The sequence below is a fragment of the Anabrus simplex genome, chromosome 2 (genome assembly GCF_040414725.1).
Source record: "Anabrus simplex isolate iqAnaSimp1 chromosome 2, ASM4041472v1, whole genome shotgun sequence".
Classification (NCBI taxonomy): domain Eukaryota; kingdom Metazoa; phylum Arthropoda; class Insecta; order Orthoptera; family Tettigoniidae; genus Anabrus; species Anabrus simplex.
Genome location: NC_090266.1, coordinates 646159099 through 646179934, shown reverse-complemented (window position 1 = coordinate 646179934; position 20836 = coordinate 646159099). Strand labels below are relative to the sequence as shown.

Here is a 20836-nt window from a genome sequence, read left to right as displayed (position 1 = left end):
TCATATTAAAAACTATAATTCCAATACCCGACACTCATTTTGGAATTACAAAAATTGTGTACTACACTGAATAAATCAGGAAACTGACTAAAAATGGCTTCCACGGTTGTAAGCGATTGGCAGCACGAAACAAGTTGCAACTTGTCCACGAGCAGGCTAGGCTGGGAAGCTGCACAGTCAATTACGGCCGTAGGAAATGAGAATTGACATTATTCACCCTGGTCGGTCGGTTGGTTCTGCTGTATTTAGATATCCATTTTGTTATTTATGTTTGTTAATTGATTTAACAAAACATACAAAATTGCTTTGAGATTGCACACAGTGTTTTTGAATGAATTAAAATTTTGACAAAATATATTGCTAATATTTTTAAAACGATATGGTGCAAATCTTGTAAGTAGGATCAAGGTTTAATATGTACTTTATATTTTATCATTTAATAGCATAGGCTACATTCATGATGCAACTCATAGAAGCAGAAGATTAAAGTATTCCTTCATATTTATTTATTTATTTATTTATTTATTTATTTATTTATTTATTTATTTATTTATTTAAAGTACATTTCGTTTGTTTCATTGGAGTGAAAATGATCTAAATTCCAAAGAGTTCACATATGATGTAATATAAGCAAATAAAAACTACCGTACACCACAACTAAATGCATGCACTTAGTGAAACACTGTAGTATCATGGAAAGAATTTTTAGCATTTATGTATATACTAGCTGATGTACCCATGCTTCGCTACGGAATTCTACATTGTATACGGAATTCTAGTGTACATGTTGTGAGCAAGATTGTATTAAATTGCATAGCTCTTAACTTTACCCTAGAAAGGCGACGGGGAAGTCACCAAACATCTTTTCTCATATGAAGACTGAGTTAGGGAATTTTCACCCGCTTGCTTACCATCAGTCACAATCAGGTTGGGGTGTTTTCATTATAATGGTAGACACTCACTCTCCACCTGCCTTTTTACATCCTCAGAGACACTCTCTTAGTGGTTTTCCCAACTGAAATGAACATACATGACAATGACGTCAGTAGGAATGGCGCGATTAAAAGTAATGCTTTCATATGGAATACTCGATCAAATGAAACACCACACATTTTCTCGCTTTTAACAAACAGGACTACACTGCTGATCAAACAGTCCAAAGTTCCAAGCTGGAATGACCAAGCCACAGACAGCTGTGATTCGTAAACACTCTTTGTCTTTTTTCCGGCAGGGAGAGGGTCGAATAGTGGAGACTCCCAGGGCAAAAACTATACCCTTTTACTAATCTGTTTCCTAGGAGTACCCGATGAGTCGGAAAATGTCAGTTCACTACACTGGTGGCGGAAACATCTATCTGATTTGGAGGCAAATTTTTCCTCCAAGCCAGAGGAGAAACTCCCTCTTCACTGATAATTTGGAATAAAATGAATGTAGAATTGGATAGAAGTGAAGAGGAAGGAACTTTTCTTAAGAAACGGCTCTTTTCAGGTCGAATTTTGAGTTATTTAGTGAATTGTGGTGCTATAATTTGGAATAGGCCTAAATTGTTACTGTAGACCAGGCCATACTACTGCTGCTGCTGCTGCTGCTGCTGCTGCTGCTGCTGCTACTACTACTACTACTACTAAGCCAGTCTCTGCCTTAAGTACGCACACTGCTCATTCAAAACAGCACGTCAGAGTAGGGATCGAATAACTGTAATACTATGAAGAACCAGTGTGTTACGTACCACCTGTATCAAAAAATGTATGAACCAGAGGAATGGCATGCTAAAGAAGAAAGATTTCAAACTCCCCGGCTATTTCCCACCAATATTCAGTCAGGCTATTATACTCGGTACGCAGCAGTAATCCCATCTATCAGAGTTGAGAGGCAACATAAGAGACGAATAACATTACAACAAACAATGGTCAATGTAATGTTATTGTTGATCAATGTTATGCGCTTTTGATATTGTAGGCCTTCACATTTATTTTTCTTCAGACTCTGAAATACCACTCATCATAGTTGGTATGGTAAAACTGAATAAAACATAAATGATCGGAAATTGTGTTCTCCTTAACTTTTGTTATGTAGTACTTTTCGATAGGCCCAAAAACGTAGGTATTTAAAAATTACATTTTAGGCACCTTCCCCTGAACTACAATTTCATCTAGGGTGAATAAAATTGTTTATAGCTTAGACTGTAGTTCCTTATTCCCCAACTCTATATACCGATTTTCATTAAATTCTGTTAACCTTTTTTTGTCGTGGCTCGGCTTCGATATGGACTTGGCAACAAAAATACAAATTCATGAATATTTCTGTTGTCATAGCCAGTATGGTAAAATGTATAAGACTTAAATGGTCGGAAATTTAATTCTATATAACTTTGGTTATGTGGTATTTATGGATATGAACACTAATAATATAAATATTTGAGAATTAAATTTTAGGATTTCCCCTAAACTACCATTTCATTCAGCGTGAATAAAATTATTTATAGAGCCTAGATTGTAGTGGCTCACTCTCCGACTTTGTATGCAAGTTTTCAATGAGATAGGAACACTAATGACGTAAATATTTAAGAATTAAATTTTGGGCCTTCCCCTAAACTACCATTTCACTCAGTGTGAATAAAATTATTTATAGCCTAGATTATAGCGACTTGTTCCCCGACTTTGCATACCATTTTTTATTAAGATAGGACCACTAATAACATAAATATTTTAAAATTAAATTTTAGGCCTTCCACTAAACTACCATTTCTATCGGCGTGAATAAAATTATTTATGGCTTAGATTGTAGTGACTTATTCCCTGACTTTGCATACCAATTTTTATTAAATTCTCTTTAGCCGTTTTCTAGTGATGCGTGTACATACAGACAGACAGGCAGAAATTAAGGAAAAGTAAAAAGTGCATTTCCTTTTTACTGTGGACATGACCAATACAGAAATACTATTCTGTTCAAATTCTGAGCAATGTACAGACAAAACTCTTATTTTATGTATATAAAGATATATTGATTGCCTTGTAGATAGATTATTTTTTATCATAATTTTATACTTTATGATCAAATCATCCGCTGTATTAAGGCGTATATTTGTACTCTGTGTAAGCAGTCTAATGCTCTTTTGTCTTGTTACAGTCAACAAAGTAACATTCATTAATATGAAAAATGTTTTACAACACAGTACATAAATATACAATTGAATTTCGAAAAAGGTAAGGTTGCAGGGAAAATGTATAATCTGGCAATCTTACTGTCAGATTTTTTATTATGGACACCTAGTTTCGGTGTTAATTACAAATGAACTGACAGGTCCATTTCAAAATGAGTTATACCAATATTTTCCTTGTTTAATTCTGCATTAGGGATTGTAAGAGAGATTGTTTTTGAAATTCATTAATTATTTTTTCTTTGTGGTTGTAGTAAATGTTGTCCAGTTTTTCGGCTTCTTCTCTAGGAATTGCTCACTTAAAAATGTATACTTGGAAAACTGTGTATCTAATATAATGAAATTTTTGTATGTTATAGCGGCATGTATTCGTAGTGTAATACTCAAGTTACAACTTTTTTCAGCTACACCAAAAAAAGTTCTTATCATTTTTCTAAAACAACTTTTTCTCATCCCAGGATAAACGTACAACAGGAATCTTGAGTTTGTTTTGAAGTACTCATTCGTGGTTATCAGAAACTACAACCACTGTAATCGTACTGTGTGATACTGAATTTATAAAGAGCAATATTAATGGGAAGTTGTTCGTGCGCTGGACCTTGCGATTCAATTCAAGATGCCTCTGAGACCACCGTTGTCAGAGGGCGAACTTGCAGTGGTTTTGAGTGCAATATGTTTCCTTCAAAGTGACGTGGAAATGTAGGGGACACAGGTTTCCTGCATACCAGAGAGTGGCAGATTGTCTTTGAGTATCGTTGTCGCCAAGTAGGAGAGTAGGAGCCGCTTCAAAGGAGAATGATAGAAATATAATATCCAGGTCAAGAAAGGAGCAGTGTTTGAAGAATCCAACTCTATGATTTTACTTTTTCCACAATACGAAGAAATATATGCGATTTTTACATGCAATTGTGGGAAATGCCTTATTCAAGCCGTCACCTGAAACTGTTGGAATATCCGAGGGATTTTTCTGATACGTCAATATCTATGCTTTCGAAACTCTGGAAACAGTGTAAAAAATCCACGCTTAGTAGATGGAAGACTACCACTGGGAGAAAAATGGACTTTCTGAAAATATCCCTCATTTAGAGCCAGATGTAATCAGTATGAATGATTCATCGAAACAGTGATTTTTCAGACAAAGAATATAGACAGAATTAAATATTGTAAAGATATGTAAATAATCTGAATATTAATGTAAATATACTTTGTAAAAATTGTACAGTGTGGCATTTCTAAGTTAATAAGCCAACCATTTGTAAATCCTGCGATTGATCGCCCAAAGTCCTTAAGAGAAAAGATGATGGGAACTGGAATTTGTACGAGGAAATAATAGCAGAACAAAACAAAGCGCTGTGTTTGTTGCATGCTGTCTTTACTACTGAACGTGGCAACAATGCTGTACCATGTTTCACCTCCCCGCCTGCTGTTAATCGCATGGTCCAGAGCGCACACAACTTCCCATCACTATTACTCTTCATAAATTCAGTATTGGTACGCTTGCAGTGGTTTTAGTTTCTGATAACCACAGATGCATACTTCAGAACAAGTCCATGTTCCCTGTTGTATGTTTATCCTGGACTGAGGAAAGGTTGCTGCAGAAAAATAAGAATTTCCTTTGGGGTGGTTGAAAAACATTGTAACATGAGTATTACACTACGAATACATGTGGCTATAACACATAAAAATTTCATTACCATCAGATTAGTAGTTTTCCATGTATATATTTGTAAGTGAGCGGTTCGTAGAGAAGAAGCCATAAACCATGGCAATATTTACTACTACTACTACAAATACAAAATAATTATTGAACCTCAAAAACAATTTGTTTCATGCACTCTAATGCAGAATTAGACAAGGAAGACATTGGGGTGACTCATTTTGCAATAGACCTATCAGTTTTTTAGTAATTAAATCCTAAACTTGAGTGTCCATAATAAAAAATCTGACAGTAGTTTGTAGCTGATATTTTATCATCTGTGAAATCTGATCGACTATAATTCTTTGAGACAAATTTTGCTTCTCTGATGTAGGCGTGGTATGAAACCACGTACTCCAGGAACTCTGATTGAATTGTTTGTGAAAGAATATCTTTTATTTCATACAAAAGAAGAAAAACATGTAAAACCATTGCCTAAAATTACCTACCTGTTATACATTTATTCTATCCCCAGCATGTTTTGTTCTTTCCTGCTTTCCTTTTCATTGGGTTCAGGTTTCACCTAGGAGGTAAAACTGTTGAAGATACTTGTAAATACCTAGATAACAAGAAGTGAAACTAATACAGCCTCCTCCTTTCATGTGCCGGTGGGAATTCAGAATCTTTTGCGGATTTCTGGCATGTGCTGTTAGGTACATTCTTCTTAAAAATTGTCTTAGACTGCATGTTTTTGTTTTGACTTTGGCTAATTTGATAATGAGGTGCTCATGTTTGGTGGCTGCAGTGCTGTTGCTTCTTATAAATGGAAAGAACAAGTTTTCCTTTCCAGTTTGTATTCTTCATTGTTGAAATTGGAACTAAAAATATTGAAATTATATCTAAGAACATTAGTCTATTTCGTGGTAATTTTTATTGTATATTACACTTAAGAAAATGGAAATTGCAACACCATGAAGGCTTTGGTCGTTTGTGTTGATTTTCAAGATATGGAACGATGCCATGTAGGTATGTAAATGAAGGGTCAGGGGAAAAAAGCAGGAGAGTCAATATTCGTACAACTTGAGAAAAAGCAACTTTTGTGCTGGACTTCCCTTGTTCTTTCCCGTAACAGCGGAACTTTGAGTGCTAATTTCTCCTGGCTCGCGTGCTATTTTTCCATTTTCGACCACTCAATAGATGGGCATGATCACTCTGAAGCAGGCTGTAACAATATCTCAATTTCGATGAAAAAGTGACTTACCTGTTTTTTTCCCCCGACCCTTCAAATGATCAAAGTTTCAGACCCATTGTATTGTTGCTACAGGTCTCCCCACATGATTGGTTGCGGAGGAATCAACTCCAGTATACGGACTCTGGTGTAGCGTAGTTGACTTGCAGTCTGTGAAGTGAAGTGTTCCCCGTCAAACATGCCTCGACGACAACTGTCGCCGTTTGAGAGGGCTCGGATAATTGGGTTGTGTGAGGCTGGATTATCGTTAAGGACTGTCACTGCACGTGTTGGCCGACAGGCATCTACGGTGCAACGTGTATGGCAGCAGTGGTCAAATGAAGGTACCCACACTCGTAGACCTGGCACAGGCCCAGCGCGACAGACAACTGAGAGTGAGGATCGCCGCATCATGCGGATGGCCCGGATGGAACCCCATGCAACAGCAATGCAAATTCCAGCAGCTGTGGCACCCCACGTTACACAACAAACAGTTGGTAATCGTTTGCGTGCAGCTGGCTTACGAGCCCGTGTCCCTGCAGAAGGTGTTCCATTGACCCCACAACAGCGACGTGTAAGGCTGGCCTGGTGTAGAGAAAGATCGACGTGGGTCGACGAATGGCATAGGGTCGTCTTTAGTGATGAATCGCGCTTCTGTCTTGCCCACAGTGATCGCCGGAATCGCGTGCGCCGATGTACCGGGGAGGGGATCCACCCAGATCTTGTTGTCGAGAGGCACACAGGGCCAACACCAAGCGTTATGGTCTGGGGAGCTATTGGCTTTAATGTGAAATCACAATTAGTGCTTGTTGAGGGCACTATGACTGCTCGATAGTACGTTGATAGGGTACTCAATCCAGTGGTTATCCCTATGATGGCGAACATTGCTAATGGGATATTTCAGCAGGGCAATGCCTGGGTTCACTCTGCACGCATCTCCAGAGAATCTCTCCACAACATCACAACCTTAGAATGGCCCGCCAGATCCCCGGACCTCAGTCCTATTGAGCATGTGTGGGACATGATTGGTCGACAACTGGCCAATTGTCCTCAGCCACCCACAACTCTGGAACAACTGACCCGTGCAGTACAGCATGCATGGGCCACAATTCCTCAGGAAGTGATCCAGGACCTTATTGACTCCATGCCTCGACGAATTCATCAATGTATTGCAGCTCGTGGTGGGCACATCCTGTATTGATTGTTGTCCAAACTTGCGGTCAGAGGGACCTGAAAGTGTAACCATCAAATCACAACCGAACACTCGTCCTGTGTGTTCAATTGCACCAATGTAGCACCACTCCTTCTGGGTGTTGCAATTTCCATTTTCTTTAGTGTATAATTAATATAAGATTTCTTTTCCTGTGGTTTGTTTGAAGACGTTCATGCTTATGTAGAATCTCATTCACCTTGTCCTCCCTTATATAATTTCATTTTCTTTAGCAAGAGAGAGAGATTGTATGCAAACAGAAGCTATTTTGTTGTTACGGCTTCTGTATGTATCTATGTATGTACACTGGTGTCCAAAAGTTAAGCATAATCACTGAATGACGCCATACAGCCTGATAGGAATGTCAGACTGATTGCTGAACAAACGGAAGCTGAATCACACACCATATGTCACACAACTTGTCAAAAAAAAAAAGGTCAGAAAGGTTCTGATAGCTAAGGTACATCTTTGTCAACAACTAATAAACCTTGGCAGTGTCTTCCACAACAAAATATGCTGGTAATAGGGTGTATGGTTACCCCTAATGGCCACACATGCTTCACTGTGATGTGGCGTGCTCTCAATCAGATGGTCCCAAGAGCTTTTGTGACATTTGATTCCATTCCTCCGCAAAAGGAAATGCAAAGGTCTTGGAGGGTCCTTGGTGGAGGCTGATGGGATGCAGTTCACCTCCCCAATGCATCCCAGGTATGTTCTATAGGATTCAGATCTGTAGACCCAGCTGGCCAGTCCATGTGATGAATATCTTCCCCAGCCAGAAATTAATCCACCAGAGTAGCGCGGTGCGGTCGGGCATTATCGTCCATCAAGAGGAAGTCTTGGACCAGCCGCACCTCTGAAGAGTCGAAGGTGTGCAGGTCCGTATGGCCATTCAACATGATGCCGCTCCACACCATGACGCCACAACCACCATACTGGTCCCGTTCCACAATGTTCCTGTGGTCGTGTCAGCTACCCGGTTCTCTTCAGATTAATGTGTGACAGGAATCGTTCTGCAAACTGAAGCGGGATTAATCTGTGAAGAGCACATGCCTCCATTCGTTCGTGGTCCATTTTCGATGTTGACGGCTCCACAGTAAATAGTGGGCAGGGTACATAACATAAAACTGTGTACATAATACATGCAATGCAAAGTACAAATGGTTAACAATTTTGTTACTTTTAGAGCTAAATGAACAATGGGTAAAATATGATGGAGCAATGTAACGCACAACAGGCGTTATAGTCTAATATGGTACATTGGTGTTATACAATAAAATTGGTCTGATGAATGAGAGTAAATAACTTGGTATATATAATAAAACGATGAGATAAAATTGATGTCCACTCTTCTGTTATTATCAGTGGAGATATATAAATCAAGGTCCAGTGTTGTGTGTGGTTGGCTAGGCCATCAAATATTTGCTTATGGCCGGTACACCTAAAGTTGAGTGGTTGAATAAGGTTGAATTTTAAATTATGTTGTCTCAGCTCAACATAGGTAGTGAAGCCTAAAAAGAAATAAAAGTTAAGTTAATAAAGTGGATTGCTTGAGATAGGGTAAGGTATATTCACGGCCGTATGTGATGGAATATGGGACTCCCTTTGCTTAGCTTATTTGTTGTGTGTTGTGAGAAGAGGTGTGGACTGAACGTGAATCGGTATAAGTTGAGTGTGTGGTAGAGGGGCGGTGGGAGGGGCAGGAGAAAGAAAGTGGTGGAAGGGAGAAGGGAGGGGAGTGGAAGGAATGGGAAGGAGTAGTTTAAATCGGATCAGGGGGATGGAGTGGTGGTGGTGGTGGTGGTGGTGTGCGACGTAGGAGTGTGTTGTGCAGAGCATAAAAAATCAATTTCTTCTTTGTGGGTTTGATGCCTCTAAAGACTTCGATTAGGAAGTTGAAAGGAATGTTAGGTTTTTCTGATATTTCATTGAGGTTTAGATTGGGATTGAGAAATTGGTCTAAATGAATAAAGCAGTTTTCCATAACATCAAGCAAAGGGCCTTTATGTTCTTGAGAATTTCTAGGTCTCGTTCTATGATACTGAAATTATGTTTTGAGTCATGGATGTGTTGGCCTATTGCCGAAAACCTATTATACCTAATGGCATTGACATATTCTAGGTATCTAACTTTGAAACTTCTTCCAGTCTGTGCGATGTATGAGGAAAAGCAGTTATTGCATTTGAAAAGATAAATACTTGACTTTGGTTAAATGTCGGATTTGTTTACTGACATGGAATTGTGCACTGTTTCTATATTTCTATTGTTGGTTCTGTATGAAATTTTGATATTATGTTTCTTAAAGATGTTAGTTACACTATGTATGTTTTCATTGAAGGTGAAGGTGGCGTATAGGGTGGGATTCGGTCTTTGGTTAATGTTGACTTTGGTCTATGTTTACATTTGTTGATAATGCGTTCTATGTGCTCCGAGAATTCGCAGCGGAAGTGGAATTAAGGAAGGTGCGGGCTTTAAGGTCAGAGCCATTTACCAGTCACGTAAAAAAAAGGCGGGGGGGCGGTAGTGAAGTCAGCGAAAACCGAGGCCATCTGCTATGCTAAATATTTATTACTGCAAAGCATTCCAACAAGAATAAACTTCGTTTGAATGACGGGGGGGGGGGCTGCCTTTACATAATACAAAACCTCCACTATTCTTTTCATAACATGAGAGGAGTATATCGCAACCCAATTCTCAAATATTCAACATTTCGTGGGCTTTAGGCCACATACAAATTCAACTTCAATGTGGGCAAAATTATACTAACTGCCCAACCAACGAATCTGATTATACCAGAAAACCGAGGCTCAGCCTCATAAGCAATGTTCATAAAACACAATATGACAAATTACATTAAAAACAAATCTCATTCATTAACATTCCTTCAGGAAGCTTACTCTTTCCAATCAATGGGGCCCGTAGCCTCTCCTAGCAGCGTAATAAATACATTACATTCCCAAGGTTAAAGTAACTCCCTTTTCTCAGCCCAAAGAAGGTTGACAAACATTCTCCCTACCTCCTCCCCCGCAGATGAAATGAGTGCAGACCAGCTGCTTTTCGCCCAGACAGCTTGCTTGCATCGAGCGATCTGAACAACTCTCTACAAGAGGCACTGACCTCTGTCAATACGTGCCACGCCCCTCTCTCTCGGGAGAAGCGGGGCGAGGCGGAGAGGCAACGAGACGGGTGTGAAGATCGGAGGAACGCGTGCTAACGTTAAGATGGAAAAATTCACCAGGGCGGAAACAATTTCCCCTTTCCCTGGGGTCATAAAAGGGGAAGGGACGAAATACATTTTATTAAGGAACGAGGAAATATAAAATACACACACACAGATCGATCTGGGCAAATAGATAAAGCTGAAAACAGAAATGAACGGCGAGGGAGCGTAATTCATGGTACACTGTGAATGAGGAATTATATCAGTTATATTTAGCAGTGGCACATATAGTATTCAGTTCTTTCTTTAGATTTTCCTTCGTTAACTGTATATTTAATGCTCAATCTACCATACTGTAGTAAATGGCGCACTTATGTGTGTATGGGTGTGTGGAGTCTCTTCTGATAGTTGTCGCTGTTTGTGTTGGTTTTCTATAGATATTATATTCTAGTGAGGAAGACAGTCTCTTAATTGTGAGGTCTAAAACATTTGAGTTATTGGACTCGGACTCCAATGTGAATTTTATATTAGAATCTATATTGTTTAACGGTACACAGTACACACGGTACACAGTTTGCCGGGAAACTGCCACCCCTGAGATGGCTGCAAGCTCTGCCAAGAATTGTCTTCCAGGTGCACTCCGATTTCGTCGGGCGGTTAAGACCGGATATCGGCCCTGCTGTGGGATGGTTACCCTTGGTCGACCTGGTACTGACCCACGACTAACATCTCCTGTGTCTCAAAATCGTCTCCAAAGCCTGTAAATGACACTTTGTGGCACATTCAAGGATACAGCGGCTTTGCTCTGTGTCTGGCCTGCTTCCAGGCGATCTAGTATTCTAGCCTGCAAAACTGGGTCCAAATGGCGTCGTCGTGCCATTATACTGCCACATTCACCACGAGGCTACACTCCGCAACAGGGCAAACACGACTGAGGGAATATGGGGCGCAGGCACTGGCTGTGTTTACCTTGCGGTTACGCCGCTAGTCAAAGCAGGGAACACTCCTTTCCTATACAGAGCGAACACGTAAGGTTGGTAGGTGCATATGTCATGCGACTTGCGGTCTATTTCCTGTTGCCTGCTTACTCGTAACTTATGCTTAACTTTTGGACACTAGTGTATGTACGTAGGGAAGGTTGGAAAATTTCTAACCAAGCTGTAAGTGCAATGCTCTTGGCATTGACATCTGTAGAATTATGGTTGGTGTGCTTAATGAGAAATCATGGCATGGGTTTGGTCCCCTGAGGGTAACCTACCTTTTCAACTCATTATTCCTACTTTGCAGGAAGCTTCCTTGTAATGCCATTTTCTGTGTTAACATTGTTACTTATTTTGACAAAAGCTAACAGAGTATGCTGGGTTAGTTTATAGACATTTTTCTGTGTGCATGTCTATCTCAGTTATCGCTATATGGCATTAACATGTGGGGCATAAATGTGATGCTTCTGATAATATTACTATTTTATTTTACTGATTTCGATACTCCTTGCATTGAAGACTCAAGTGTATTTGCACCATAGTATGTGTGAGCTTGAATTAGAGTCGTGTGCTTTTCATTCAACATTTTTGGCTTGAATTCACTTTGAAGTACGTATATCCCTATGACAAAAGTTTTTAAATGTAATATCACAAGTAAATTTTTAGGCACCATTTGTAACAATGCACATAATAATCTGTTTCAAATAACGTTATTCGCATAATGTCCCACTACTTTTGTTTTGGAGAATCTGTTTCAAATTACTTGTTAAATCCTTAATTTTCCTCGAATATTATCAGTTAACAAATTTTGAAATAGAATTGTAAATAATTTTTCCTACATAAAGTGCTTCCTGATATTACCTACACACCTCCAATGAAATAGAAGGGTGGCTCAGAAAATAATGCACCACAATTATTTTTCTCAGCCCCCAACAATGGTATGAATGCGAAACTTCAGATATGAATTCTTTTAAGTTTTTCCGAGTGTGCACCCAAACTGTCTGCTTCTTCCGACAGATAGCGTACTTGCAGCAATGGTTCAACATGGCATCTGGAAGTGATGTATGCTACAAGCAGTGTATTGTCATTGAATTTCTTGCTGCTCAGCAAGAAACAGTTGGAAACATTCACAATGATTGATGTATAGTTTATGGAGCATCAGGAGGCAACTGAAGTACAGTTAGTCACTGGGCACAGAGGTTGAGGCCATCTGAAAGCGGTTCAGCAGAGCTCCAAGATTTGCAGCGGTCAGGGAGGCCACCCACAGCTGTCACACCTGACAAGATGCAGCATGCGGATGTGCTCATTCATGAGGAACATTTCTTTTGAGTTGCTGCAATGTTTTGAAGCTGAGGAGGAAGCCTTCTTGTCCTAGATTGTGATGGGTAATGAAACCTGTGTTCACCATTTTGAGCCCGAAACAAAACTGCAGTCGATGGAATGGTGCCAACCTGACTCTCCACAGAAGAAAAAATTCAAAGCAGCTGCTTCCACTGGTAAGGTCATGATGACGACGAGGCTGGTAAGGTTATAATGACAAAGATGTGATTCGCACAGTGAAAAAATGGCTTCATGAACAGAACAAGGAGCTGTACTGACAGGGCATACACGCCCATGTGTCTTGCTGGAGGAAGGCCATATAACGGGAAGGAGATTACGTGGAAAAATAGGGAGTGTAGAAGGAACATAATTATTTCTTGTGTATAGGTTTCATTGTGTTCAATAAATAATTGTTGAAGAAAAAAAATGCGGTGCATTAGTTTCTGGGCTACCCTTGTACAATACCATCAGTCCATTGAACAATTGGCAGAGGCAACAGAAACATCCTTACTTTGTCACCTTCCAAACTTCTTTGGACTTGTGGTCTTGTTTCATTTCATAAAAAGCAGTAGCAATGCAGTTAAGCCATGAATTGAGAATGAAATTAATCACCTTTACATGGAGACCTCGATAAGTGTATTTGTTTAAAAGAAGCTGATTTTATTTTTATATCCTGTGTGGGATTAAAACAGCATTATATAGAGGGGACAAGGTAAATGGGACATGCACCATTGTGATGGAAGGTTCATTTTTCTGGATTTCTTTAGAGAATTGCTATGGAATTGTCACTTGCATCAGTAAAGGAAAGCTGCCTTGAAGGAAGCTTATTTTCTGCTCGAATGGTCCTGTGTGTGTGTGTGTACCCTTTTCTCATTTATTTCCTTTCCTCTCCCTCACTCTTCCTCTCTCATGACACTGAATATTGAAAGTTGAACCTTCAGTCCATTAGTGCAGTCTTTCATTAACTGCTATCATTTGTCCCAAATCATGATTGATATTTTCTCTGTTATATTTTTTAACAATTAGAATAACATTTTGCTATATGCATTAATGAGCTGCCTTACAGCTGGGCCAGGCACTCCAGTACATCTCCATGCTGCTGCTGCTACACCAACCAAACCAAAACAGCCGCCACAGATCTTGCCCAAACCTCCTAGCACCTCTGGGTTGGCAGCTGGAAGCAGCCATACTAAACTAGCGAGTAATAACAGAGCAAACATTGCTACTACCACACCCCAAGGTACTTTTAACATTTTATGTAGAGTTGGAATTCTGTGTGGATAATATTTGTCCCCTATATAGTTTTTGTAGAGAGATTACCTTGAGACTTCCAAGCATGGGGATATTGGACTAATGCTATGTGGGTTACTTCACATATATTTGCACATTCATTTTGGAAATTCTTGAGTGGCTCTTTGTGCTTTGTTTCTGACTTTTAAGTCTTTGACAGTTTCATTTACTGCATAAGTAACTCATGTCTGGTAATGGATGGTTGTAAGGATGTATATATGTTTGAAGCTGCCAATATTACTAGTAGGGGTTGATGATGTGACCTAACATTCACCATTCTCTGCATGTACTGTATGATTGTTCTCTCTCTTCTTTTTTATATATACGTTTCTCTCTTAGTAGTTATCCATGTCTGTAGTATTCTTATCATCATTGCACTGACCTCTAAATTTGACTGTAATTACAATGAGAAACATACATAATCTGACACCTACTTACGAGAGAGAGAGAGTGAGTCATTTTATGTTTCATCTTATTCTTGAAGGTGTAAATTGCCAAAGGTACCAACTAAATGTTTTTGAAGTTCCTGGGGCATTAATAAGAGAACTCATTAATTACTTTCAGTAACTTCATTTCAGTGTGCGTGCGTGCATGCATGGGGCTGTATTATGTAGAAAGATACAATTGACAACTAAAACAATTTAAAGATATAATTGTATTGTTTATTCAAAGACAGAATGTAGATACTTTTCTTATCCATTTATTTTTTATAGAACTTCAAATAGTACAATATTAATTGAATCACACATCCACAATACAGCCAACTTGAATCTCCATAACATGCATTATACAGATGACAGGAACCCAAATTGGATGTGATTGTGTGCTTTCCAGGTTCAATGGGGTTTCGACACATGTGATGCTGTACTTTTATACCATTTGTTCCATTACAACTACATATTCACAGGAGATGGTTTTATCCATGTTTTACAGTATGAGATTCTAAAGCCACTGCAAGATGCTCTGTAGAGGGGAATAGAGGACCAATGTGGTTGAACATCTCTTGCCCTGTCATACAAGAAGTCATCTCTGTGCCACATTTCCAGACTATTAGATTGGACCGAACACAACAGAAGCCTTGTCAGCTTGCACACTATGAACAAATTGAGCGAATACAACAAAGGTTGGCACACAGTATCTTCATTGGCTGACAAATTACCCACTTGTGTTTAATGCTGATTGCTTGAGAAGTGCTACTAGGGAGCATATATTTTTCTCCCTCATCCATAGATGCAAGACACAAAATAAGGCCTCAGAAGCAGTGTGAGCCACAGAGTAAGTTGAGTGAACAAGCAGCAAGTCCCAGCAGCACATTTGACAAGCCTTATACCAGCTAGATGGGTTTGAGAGAGGCCACATCGTCAGACAAGTTGGATGGTTTGGTGCTTTCCTCACCACTTAAACTGTTCTAACTATATTGGGTGACAGTGTGGGACACAGTGGGAACTTGAGGGTACGCATGCATGTCGAGAAGTCTCGGATTGACCCTGGAGGAGCACCAGCAAGAGGGGTCTTTTCACCATGCAATAGACTGTAAGCACACCATGGACATCACTGTGCACCATCCTGAGACATATCACTGCAGCTGAGGATACGTCTGTGTCCAACAGTACCACATGCATGTAGCTAGCAGAGCCAGATCAGTCACCATGGTGTCTTTTACAACATCTACCATTACGACCTGAAGCTTGCAAATTTATCTCGTACATATGTTAGGACATACTCGTATTTTATGTGGCACGTCTTTCACTATGGGGCATTTTGTAACTTGCGACAGTGCTGAGCCAGAGGTTCCAACTATTACGGATTGTCCGCAATTATTATGGATTTCACCCCACAATTACGGAATTACGGTCAAAGGGGAAATTATTACGGAAGAGCTGACGTTATCACGAAAAAGTAATTTTCTACGGAAAAAAAAAGAAAAGAAGGAAAAATGTTCAATCCTTTCAAGCTTATCTCCTAAATCATCTTCGTTTCAATGCTTGTGAGTTGGCAGCGATACTTATTCGATCGTGACTTCCTTTTGCTACTCATAAGTGTTGTAAAATTCATTGTCAATCAAAAAAAAAAAAAATCAAAAAATCAAAATCTCTTTATTTGCAAATGAGGTGTCTACCTCGGTGGCAAATGGTACACTAAAATACATTATTGTCAAGCACTAAATTTTAAATTAACAGGAGACGAAGAAAATTTTCCTAGAATATAATATTATACAATTTACGCAAATAATTTTTTCTATTAAACACACACATCATCCTTAATAAATTTATATTGTTTACAAAATTCTACTTATAATATCTTACAAACATAGTCAACTCATATACAGTACGGTATGTGAAATTACTTCTAATAATACTATACAACTGGTATAAGATTAAAATTAACACTGAATTTATGTACATATTGTGAATGAAGGAGCTCAGGCGATGCTCTTCTCCACTATAAATCCTTCAGTAATGTTGTATTTGCTGTGTTAAATGTACCTCACAGTTGACAAAAAGATTGAGAAGGAAGTGAGGCCTACATTAAGCACATTTGCACTAGAATTGCTTATGGTTCAGAAGATGAAAATGTCATCACATTGGGAAGGATGCTTCGAGAGAAACTACACTGAAAAGCAGCTGTTGCATGAGAAACAAGCTACAGGGAATGTTTTATCACAGAACTAACAGGTTGTGTGTAAATGTTATTGTGTAATATGATATACTTCCAAATGGATTGCTAGAGAGAAGGGCAAAAGGGGTGTCATTATCGAGAAGGAAGGAGTATGCTTTGGACTTTACTCAAAATTTTTCTCGGGAGCAGAGGGTGATTACTGATAATCCACTTCGAAGGTCGGCATCTCTGCTGAGCACCAAGTGCAGGAATTTTGTGGGAGTTGAACTTGATGATGTCTATAACAGGACCAAATAAGGAATGGCATACAAAGTAGTGAACACTGTACTGTCGTGAGAAAAATGCTAGGAAGAAGAAAAAATACTTTCTTGATGCCCGCTTGTGTCCTCAAGAAGATAGTGAGCTTCGTCTGGTGTTTTTTGGCATTTAAGGCGTATTTAGAGGCTGTGGGGTGAAGTTTAAGGAAGTGAGATTGTCTTAGGTGGGATTGTCTTGGTAATCTTGGTGGGAATTATTTTATTGGAGGGCGGGCTATTACTGATTTGGTTTTCCAGGGTCTCTGCTACTCGATCCACCAACGGGGCCCTGGGTTTAGTTGTATTTGATTTTGGTGCAGCTTGAGTACCCAACTTTCCAGCAGGGTAATGCCCAGCCTCACACAGGAGGGGTATCTATTATCTGCCTTTTTGATGACAGCCTCTCGCCTATGAAAAACATTTGGGTTCAGATTGGATGGCAACTTCATCCAGCAGTAACTGTGGCAGATTTGGAAGGTCAGTTGCGCCAGGGGAACATCCGACATCTGTGTGCATCCATGCCGAACCGTATTGCCATTTGTCTCAGTGTTACAGGTGGTCCAACACTGTACTAAGTGCATCATGCAAATGTTTGTTACCCTGTAATAAATTCTTGGTGTGGAACAATATTTTGATGTTTTCTTTTTACTACCATGGCCTAGGTCTGTACACACATGTGTGCTTCTGCGATGGCTCCTTCATGGTGGGCGTTTTTCTTTTTTAAATGATCAGTCAAGAAAGCTAGCAGGAGTGAAATATACAGGGCTATATTTTTCAAGATCCGATCAGTCATGAAATTAAAACCACATTGGAAATCAAAAATGTTTTATTCGGGGCAGAATGGCATATAGAGTAGTGAACACTGTACTGCCGTGGGAAAAATGCTAGGAAGAAGAAAAAAGACTTCTCTATATAGTTGCCACTCTGATGTAGACATTCGTCGTAGCGTGGTACTAACTTTCCAACATCCAGTACCCTTGCCTGTGCTTTCAGCCACTTATCCACATTGGTCTGCAGCTTGTTGTCTGTGCCAAAATGCTGTCCTCCTAGCCAGCGTTTCTTGTGAGCAAAGAAATGAAAATCAGAGGGAACCAAGTCCGGGCTGCATGGTGGGTGATCAAACCCTTCCCATCGAAAATGCTGCAGGAGCTTCTTTTTTGCAGCTGCAGTGTGCAGCTGAGCATTGTCATGAAGGAGGACAATGCCTGATGACAACATTCCTCTTCGCTTGTTCTGAATTGCCCTTCGTAGACATTGAAGATTCATGCTGTACGAGGATGCAATGAAGGTCGTGCCATGTTCCATGCATTCCACCAACAAAAGTCCTTTTCGGTCCCAGAACACAGTAGCCATACTTTTCCTGATGGAGAAGGTTTGCTTGCAAATCTTTGGTTTACTTGGGGTGCTGTTTTGTTCCTTCAGTTTCAAAATGGACCCGTGTCTCATGCCCTGTGACAGTTTTGTTCAAAAAACCTTTCTCCATCAGAATGGTAGTGCTGGAGAAACGTTAAGGTGGCGCCCATTCGCTGTGTTTTGTAATGGTTGGACATCTTGGGAACACGTCTCGCACAGAGTTCGCATTACTGAAGTCTCTCACTCACGATTGTATAGAGAGCTGACCTTGAAATTTCGGGAAATGAATCACTCAACACATAAATTGTGAACTGACGATTTTCTTGAATTGCCTGATCCACTCGCTAAACAAGATCATCGGTCGATGCTTGCTTCCTTCCCTGTTCATCCTGTTTGAAGTTCTTGCACCATGCCGCACTTTGCTGTCACTCATGAATGTTTCACCATGTACTCATTCGTCAATGAATTTCAGCTGAATTGCACCCCTCAGCATGAAGGAATCGGATGACAGCACACACTTTACACTTGGCAGGTGAGACTATTGGTCTAGGCATGTTTACGTGCTCACTGCATGCTCAGAACTGACAAGTATGGTGTGACACGGACGATGGACATACTAGAGACACTGCGCAACACATCTGCGCAACGCTTCATCAGATTCTCGCTGTGGTTTTAATTTCGCAACCGATCGGACCTTGAAGAAAAAATAGCCCTCGTATATAAATCTAGGTAAGAGATAGAGAGCAGTGACTTACTACGTAAGACCACGTGGATAAAATACACACAAAAGAAAAACACATGTCCAAAATTTTGGCTGCAACCTTCTTCAGTGGAGGATGTGATAAGAATAAAAATAATAATATCATTAAATTATAGAATTATAATTATTCTATCCTCCACTGATGAAGGCAGTGAATTTTGGACCCATATTTTTCTTTTATGGGTAATCTATTCTCACGGTCTTACATTGTAAGTCGCTGCTGTCAATCTGTTTCCTAGATTTTTTTTTTTCCAAATGAGCGTATAATGTTCCACGAGGGAGTGTGAATTCCCATCATCTCACCGAGTATATAATCACAGCCTTCCTTAATATCATCTGGTTATGTTGATGTTAGTAAAACTGCTAATTCTTCTTTCCTAGCATTTGTCCCATGCTGATGATATACTAGTATGCATCTGCAAGCTGGGAGATCAATTCAAGGAACTCTTGGATTAATAAATGCAAACAGTGCTGTGAGGATCATTCAACATACTTTTGCTATGTTTGGACTTATGCCATCCCTGGTAACCGAAGAAGAAGTTGGCTTCAAGACAGATATTAACTCTGTACTAATGAATTTTACCTTAACTTCCTACTATATTTAATAAATATTATATTTTTTGCGAGCCTCAGTCGATTTGTCAGTTATTACAAGTAATTCCCGGAATCATGTCTGGGCGAGTGGTTGATGCAATAGCCACCTAACCTACTTAGCTTGCCCACTGATGTCGTGGTCTCAGCTAGTCTGTGGTGAGCTTCTGTTCAGCATGATTGGTTTTTATGCAGCAGTAATTGATTGGTTTAATATGTTTCATGCCTTCTGAATTCAGTTTTGAACAACATATTTTTTTGTGTTGAAGATTTTTAAAGCACAAATCTGCTGGGAGAGTGAGGTGAGAATTCCATGAACAGTTTCCTGGAGCGCGAGTGCCAACGCATTATGGAATTAGGAAAATTGTGAATAAATTCAAAACTGTGGGTTTAGTGCTAAACAAAGGATGAATTAAACTACCCACTATCTTGAAATGAATGAATGAATAAAATTCAGGATATTTGTGAAAGACCTGAATGATTCCCCCCACAAAAAAATCTTTAAGGAAACTGGCTTATCCAAGCAAGGTTTCAAATTCCTCTGTTCTGTGGGTGTCAAGAAAACTGAAATTTAAGCTGTGTAAAGCTCTTAGCCAAGAGAACTACAAGGAAACATTATTGCAGTTGGGTTTCTCAGTCTGTTGGCAATGGTGAATTAAGACAACACTCCAGAGATAAAAAGATTTTTTCCCCTAATGCATGGACTTTCACGATACTTTGTGGGAATGTCACCTACATAAAAGTAGAGATATCACAAACATTTCTTTCATATACAATTAATAGCTTTTCCAAAGTAAATTTTTGTTTTTGAAATTTTTAATTCAATTTTTTCATGAAATTTAATTAACATGTTAATGTAAATTCGTAATTAGGTAGATGATACTTCTTTTAAAAGCACTACGTATTCATTTTTCTGTACATAATTTATATAAGGAGATACATCATACCAAATTTTGTGTAATTTTTAAGTTTTTACTTAAAAATTCCTATTACTTGGAAAAATTCTGCAATCAAACATTCCATATGCAGTTTTCTTAATATAGCTGTGATACACATACCATACAAATTTTGTTACATATGGCAGAATATTATGGGAGAAAATGGGATTTAAATGTAAAATTACAATTGGCAAACAAAGCATTTTACAGTGATTAATTGTTTGATTCAGCGAAATAACTTTGTGACAAGAAAAAGGAAAGTCAATCCTTTCAATTTCAGTCATAAAAAGAATTT

General features: G+C 39.2%; 1 protein-coding gene across 1 annotated transcript in view; it reads left to right on the top strand.

Moving 5' to 3' along the window:
- The window catches only part of LOC136863624 (serine-rich adhesin for platelets), a 402886-nt gene that overhangs the window by 50849 nt on the left and 331201 nt on the right, over positions 1-20836 (top strand). The window contains exon 4 of the mRNA XM_068226021.1: positions 13761-13934. Within this exon, the coding sequence (XP_068082122.1) occupies positions 13761-13934 (174 nt within the window). The remainder of the gene's footprint in view (positions 1-13760; positions 13935-20836) is intronic.